The following is a 7,141-nucleotide window of genomic DNA, read 5'->3' on the forward strand; positions in this document are numbered from 1 at the left end:
AAAAAAAAAAAAAAAAAAAAAAAAAAAAAAAATTGGAGGTGGTTGTCTCACTTTAGCTACACTATTAGCTAATATGCCTACTTACCACCCAAGGAAACATCCATTATAAGTTAAGAAACCGCACTCAACTGTGAATCTACATTTCTCTCATATCCAGAAGTCGCCAACACCTTTGTCACAACAGGTTTCCCAACTGTCAAGGTCCCTGTTTTGTCAAAGACAACAGTATCCACCATTGAAAACTGCTCTAAGATATTTCCACCCCGCAGAAGTAATCCTTTAGTTGCACCTAATGAAGTTCCAACCTGGTAGATCATAAACAAAGCGCAAAATCATAAATACGTTCAAAGTAAACAATCTAATACAGAGATGAAGAGACTTTAAGAGAGAATTCACCAGCATTGCAGTTGGAGTAGCTAAGCCAAGTGCACATGGACAAGCAATAACCTGCATTAAGAATATAGGCCAGAAATATACCGATCTGTAAACATGCCAATTGATAAAAGAGAAACAAAACATTTTTTACAAGAAAAAAGAAGAAAAAGACAGCATAGGACATTCCTTTCTTCTCTAGTTATTTAGAAGAATGGAGGGGTCAAAGAAAGAATAAAACTTTTCATATCGAGGGAGTGTTAAACATGCCCATTGATAAAAGAGAAACAAAAAAAATTACAAGAAAAAAGAAGAAAAAGACAGCATAGGCTATTCCTTTCTTCTCTAGTTCGTAAGAAGAATGGAGGGTCATACAAAGAGAAAAAAAAAACATTCATATCAAGTGAGTGTTAAACATGCCAATTGATAAAAGAGAAACAAAAAGAAATTACAATCAAAAAGAAGAAAAAGACAGCATAGATATATTCCTTTCTTCTCTAGTTCGTAAGAAAAACGGAGGGGTCATACAAAGAATAAAACTTTTCATATCAAGGGAGTGTTGAATCAAAAAGTTGACTAGAACAATATGAGACTTGCGTCAAGAATATAGTGTTTTTTATATTTTATGAGTCAATTATGAACCTTCCAAATCTCTCCCAATTTCATTCATGTTCTAAGTACTTTGTCGGATCATTCACAATTATACACAGCATTTACCTATATGCATCTTAAGAAGGAATTTAATAAAAGAAAACCACTTATATAACAATTCAACAGCAAACCATTCCTGAGTGTGGATCCTTACAAATAAAAGTTTCCACTAGATGAGTCTTCTACTCCGACAAATTTGACCCTATGTATTTATTGTAGTTCTACATCCACGAAACAGCTATTAAAGACCTAAGCTCCAAAAAAGTACATATGTTATATCGATCTTCCCCGATAACAATCCATGTATTTTCTTCAAACCAAATTTCCCAAAGTATAGCGTGAAATATGTTCAACCACAAAATTCTATCTGTGTCTAGGATGGCCACTTTAGATCTAGTATAAGAATTACTTGATTTTGACGTAGAATATGGTAAGAGTGTATCATTTCTAGAATGATCCCTCAGAAATATCATTTTGATATAGAATATGTGTAGCGATCAAAACAGTTGTTACTTTCCATGGTTCAAAAATTTGCATGTAAGAGTAACCAAGGTTTAAGCACAAACTTCAAGCATCATACCAGAACACTGCAAGAAAGCTGCAGTGCCAATGAAACTGAATTTCCATGGTAAAGAGCTGCAGGCAGAATGCGTGATCCAAATTGACTCCAAAATATAAAAGTTGCAGCAGAGAGTGCCATTACTCCATAAGTGAAGTGCCCAGACACCTGGTGTAGTAAAAATAGCCAGCATAACAAATCAATTGCATGCATAAATTCACAATAAGAAGCCATTAAATATGCTTGGAACTTCTTTTATTGGAAGAAAGATACAAAAGTAATAAGAAATCCACCCAAATTTCCATGATAGATCAACTAGGGAGTCACAGAAAGAGCATAGTATGACTTCAATAGATAAGGCATGGTTTTCTTAACCATAAATGTATAAATAAAAAAAAAAAAACTTGCACACATTGATTAACCCTATAGAACAACCCCTAACCCCCACAATGCTGTATCGTATTGTTACAACCTCTCAAAGAAAAAAGAAAAGGAAAGCATCTGTATTTAGAGGATGTTCATTTGACTAATGAAACAACTGTTGTGGTCGTAAGGGATAAATGGTCAAACAAAAAAAATGAGAAGACAATAAATAATAACTTGTATTGGAAAAAAAAAAGAATCAGCTATTAAGTGGAGATGCCTTTGTGTTGTATTCTCCCCTCCCCTCCCCTCCCCTCCACTCCACTGCCAGTGACAATGCTTCAACTAAACATCTCTCCTCTCCTTTCTAGCTTCGCATCTCTCCTCTACCCTGTCATGGCTAACACTAGAAATCTCCCATAAACATATCTCATTGAGAAAAAAGAGTCAAAACTTGTCATGGACAGGCAATCCATAAGAAAATAGGGAGAGAGAGAAACCTAACTCAGAGAATCTTGTCAGCCTACTTCAAGCAATTTCAACACAGAAATAGAAAAAGAAAAAGAGAGAGATAACAAAAATTCAGAGATAACCTTGTCAGCCAACCGTTGAACAGGAGCTTCCCGGCTTTGAGCCTCTTCTACCAAACGAACGATATCTCCCATAGCAGTCTCACCTCCTGGCCGCTGCACCTCAACTGTAAGAGTTCCATTAAGATTTATAGTTCCTGCTGCAACTTGGCTCTAGCACAGGGGAGGAAAAAAAAAACTCTATGACAACATGACACTAACATACTCTCCGTAGATTTCAGAAGCGCTGTGTCTTAAGAAACTAAAAATACGTCATAATGGACAAATACAGTTTACCTATCCTATCATGCACTAACGTTAAGTACCTTAACTGTTCAATTAGACAGATGCAGAAGGCACCATATTGTTCTATATATGACCAAAGTGCAACAAGGTAGACTTATTGCTTCCCAATAAACATGTGAGGCTGACATCAAAATGAGATAACGATGCATTTACTATAATTTAAAAAAAAAAAAAAAATTGTACCCCAGGCAGCTTGGTAACAGGTAATGGCTCCCCAGTGAAACTAGACTCATCCACAATGCTTCTACCAGATTTCACAATTCCATCAGCAGGAACACGGTCCTGAAATGAAGAAAAAGTTATATCAAAGTGATCAGTAAAACTGTTAAATGTTTAACTGTATTATATCTCCAAACAGTTTTTAACTGAAATTTTCTAAACAGCTAAACAAGGAAAATCGTTCAAATGTAAATTATTCAAATGAAGCTTGGTATGGGATATAATGAGCTAAAAGAAAGGAGAAATCTATTAAAAGTAATTGGCAATAATGTAAAGATATCACTTAAGAATTGGGAGACATATTCATTTGACTAACCCCAGGAAGGACAATAACTTCATCTCCAATTGAAAGACTAGAACAAGGAATTTCAACCATTGAACCCGATTCAGTATCACCATCAACAACAAGACGAGCTTTTGAAGGTAAAATACTAAGAAGACCTGTCATATCACTCGCAGCTCTAATTTTAGCTCTCTGTTCAAGGTTCCTTCCTAACAATACAAATGCTATTAACATAACTGGTTCCTCAAAGAAAGCCTTCCAACCCTGTCCAGAAAACAAATATTACACGTAAGGCATTTTATGTCGAGTTGAGGACGGAACAAAATACATTAAATTGATAATCTGGTAAGCGATATAGCAATAAATTGACATTGGAAAAATGTTTGTAACAAAAACCACAAATGATATTCGGGTAAGCGATATAGCAATACATTAAATTGAGTTTTTCTTAAAATGAAAAAAAAATAGAAAATAAAAAAGAAAACCAACTGATGATTGAAATGGTTAGAACTTGACTGCCACAAAAAAATATATCGAATAAATAGGACTGTACAAAAACATGTGGGTTTTGTTTATAGGCACGTCACTTACAAGTTTTGGTATTAAGGCCGCCAATGAGCTAACAGTAAAGGATGATAGAGCTCCAAGTCCGACTAAAGTGTTCATGTTTGGAGCTCCTTTGACAAGACTTTTCATACCCTCAATAATAAGTTGACGACCAGGGCCAAGTAATGTAAATAAGCACAATGATAGATGAAATTGAGTAGTATGAAATGTATGGATCCATGAAGCCTTAGCGCCAAAGAAATGAGAAATGTGGCCAAGAAGGCACACAGCACACAGAGCCCAGGAAAAAACAAGATTGCGGCCTGACAGCGTTAGAAAAGAGCTGCATTAGCTATTTTTTCAGAGATTTATTGGTAAACATAATTATCCATCCAAAAAAAAAAGAAAAAAAAAATCATAGTAAAACACTAGGTTTGGAAGAAGGGCCAAAGCATAGGAATTAAGTACTAACCACTCTCTTTTAATCGATTGCGCTTTTCTTCCATCTTCCTTTCAAAAACCAGGAAGATATTGTCTCTTCCTGACTCTGGACACATAAGAACAGTAGTATTATTAGGCTATAGAAAACATGTAGAGCTTTAGAGGAGTGCAAACATCTAATATATCAAATCCACTTGCATTTGGGATGAGTAAAGTTAATACTATCGCAACCCCATAAATAGAATAGTTCGTTCTCAATAATATGGATTGCAAACACTTGCTAGCTAGCAGATGGGCAAAACGAAGTCTGTGCAATGATTCAATAATGAAATTTACAGGAACAAAGACCAAAGAGGTTTTTTTTTTTTTTTTTTCTTTTAATAAAATGAAAAAACACAAAAATAAAATATAACTTCAATTTGATATTTCAAGGAAAATGTTATTTTAGACACAAAGCATCCCCAATAATATAAATATAAATACACACATTTTATTCAAGTCTAATTTTGACCTTATGGAATGGTAACCTTACTATAAATCCTTGGCATTTGAAACTAAACTGAAGTGTCCCCTCCATATGAATTCACAAGCACATATGCTATAGCCCTCTAAACTTTCATATCTCCATAAAGCTTGCGCAGATCTTCAAGTCACCAAGCGGTTGTGGTTCACTACATCTATGGGTTGAAGATAAGGAGTTCAAAATGATTCTTATCCTATAGCTTATTGCTTTGAATTTTGAAAAACCCTAATCATCTTATTAAGTCTTTTTTTATTAGAGGAGGTGACCTCCCTCGAATGTTTGACTCTGCTTGAACCCAATTAGTTACCCCAGACTGTTGTTGAAGTTGAAGAAGATGTCCAACTTTGACAAGATTCAAGGTTAGTAAGTCCCAAACTAGCGAACAATTATACCAGAGATCATGTTAACAACTAAACATTGGCCATATTGACGATACTTTGTATTTGTGAAAAAAAGAGCTTTCACCTCGAAGACTAGATGCAAAACCACATCGAGTTAGATGATTAGCAAGCGTCTCTCCCAGCTGCTTTAGCCAATTCGGCGAATCTTTAACCTCCGGAACTGGCCATATGACTGCAGTCTCTGTTGTGAGGTTCACACTAGCAGATGACACTTGTGGCTGTTCGTGATTTGACAATAACATGTGCATTGATTCATTCATCAAGGGAAAAAAAAAAAAATGTCTGTTCACTTGCAATTCCTTGCCCCAATTTTAGTTAACAGTTATTTGAACAAATTCTAAACTCACTGGCTTCTACTATCCTGGTTTTCAATATTTAATTCATTCAATCAGTTCATGTTTCTTGTTTACAAAAATTATTTCCGTATTTGAAGACCGAGCAAAAAGAATTAGTGACTATAACCTGATTCTCTAGTATTCTCTTCACACTTGCTGCACATCCCCCGCATGTCATTCCCTACGATTTTTTTTTCTATGAGAAAAAAAATAATTACAATAATATTGCACAGAAGAAAATCAGAAAAAAAATAATCATCAAAGATTTCGGTAGAGTTAAAATACGAAGACGTGCGATGAAAAGATAAAGCAAGAACCAAGGAAGCGATGCAAAATCCATACTCCAACATCCAGTATAATCACGTTAGGCAATAGTGAAGAAACCTCCTCGGCACTTCCAGAAACAAACTTATTCGCATCTCCACCGCCCAGGCCACCATCTCCACCACGACCTCCGCCGCCATTATTCCCTCCAAAACCACCATTCCCGCCACCAGATGCAAAAGACACAGAGGAACTCGAAACGCAACGCAAACGATGCTGCAGCGAAGGCAAAACAACTTGCAGAGCCCTAAGCGACGGTGAAGAAGAACCAATAAATCCAGTTCCGTATAGAGCAAGGTAACTGGAAATGCAGTTGAAATTGCGAGCTCGGTCACCACCGCGAACGCATCTTCTACGAACAATTTCGGAGAGCCTCCGATTCAAGGCCTTTGAAACGCAGCATACAGCTATGTTGCTCGTCGCAGCAGCAAAGACGGAGTCCATCGGAGGAACTCAAGATGAACTCCCTCCTCTTCTGCAGACACTATCGACTTCACCTTCCACAGATAACTACAACCAAAGTCAAAAAAATTATATTTGCAAAAATAACGCACACCGTTCGCGGTTTGGTAGCATCTCTTTGTTGGGTTATAATTCAAATAATTGTGGATAAATTATTTAAAATATTAAAAAAAAAATCATATATTTAATGGACGCAAAATTTAAAATTTAAATACGTATTAGTTATGATCCAAATTCATGCAACCTACAAATCAAATTTTTGTTTTTTTTTTTCTTTTTGAAATATTCAATTTAATATTTTCGTTTAAATTTTTAAAAGATTGATAATTAATTTGTTTATTTCAGTAAAATAAATGGAAATTATAATGTTTTTCTTTTGTCTTTTTTTATATATATATATATTGAACAGAAAATAAATAATTTGGTGAAATTAGGTCGGCGACTTGTGATCGCACTTAAAAAGTACTTTGAGTACAACCCAATAATTAAAGTTAACCATTATCGATTAATTGTTTTAATTTAATGCACGTCGATTATTTTTAAATAAGGGGAAATTTTAATTATCATTTAAATTTGTTGTTCCAATTTTAAAACAATTATCAAAAGTCATCCATTAAGTAAGTTACTTAGTTTATATAGAATATTCTATTATGGCTAATTTACCCACTAAATTAAACAATAAATAACGTAAAATCTTCATGAATTTATTAATATAGTGATCATTAAAAATTACGGACTTCTACAATGATATAATATGATCCACTTTGAGCATAAACTCTTATGACTT

The 7,141-nt window shown here is 34.8% G+C and overlaps 1 protein-coding gene across 2 annotated transcripts in view; it reads right to left on the reverse strand.

The window, feature by feature from the left end:
• Positions 1 to 6,424, reverse strand: part of LOC111483005 (copper-transporting ATPase PAA1, chloroplastic) — a 13,377-nt gene extending 6,953 nt beyond the window's left edge. The window contains exons 1-11 of one of the 2 annotated variants that reach the window (XM_023129079.1): positions 5,911 to 6,424; positions 5,696 to 5,749; positions 5,298 to 5,451; positions 4,341 to 4,415; positions 3,914 to 4,191; positions 3,356 to 3,586; positions 3,004 to 3,102; positions 2,539 to 2,688; positions 1,604 to 1,750; positions 397 to 447; positions 130 to 305 (exon numbers count right to left, since the gene is read on the reverse strand). In XM_023129079.1, the coding sequence (XP_022984847.1) occupies positions 130 to 305; positions 397 to 447; positions 1,604 to 1,750; positions 2,539 to 2,688; positions 3,004 to 3,102; positions 3,356 to 3,586; positions 3,914 to 4,191; positions 4,341 to 4,415; positions 5,298 to 5,451; positions 5,696 to 5,749; positions 5,911 to 6,336 (1,841 nt within the window). In that variant the 5' untranslated portion in view covers positions 6,337 to 6,424. Of the gene's footprint in view, positions 1 to 129; positions 306 to 396; positions 448 to 1,603; positions 1,751 to 2,538; positions 2,689 to 3,003; positions 3,103 to 3,355; positions 3,587 to 3,913; positions 4,192 to 4,340; positions 4,416 to 5,297; positions 5,452 to 5,695; positions 5,766 to 5,910 lie in introns of both variants that reach the window. The other variant, XM_023129080.1, reaches the window with a different exon arrangement.
• Positions 6,425 to 7,141: the final 717 nt, after the last annotated feature.

The sequence above is a fragment of the Cucurbita maxima genome, unplaced genomic scaffold (genome assembly GCF_002738345.1).
Source record: "Cucurbita maxima cultivar Rimu unplaced genomic scaffold, Cmax_1.0 Cma_Scf00008, whole genome shotgun sequence".
Lineage (NCBI taxonomy): Eukaryota > Viridiplantae > Streptophyta > Magnoliopsida > Cucurbitales > Cucurbitaceae > Cucurbita > Cucurbita maxima.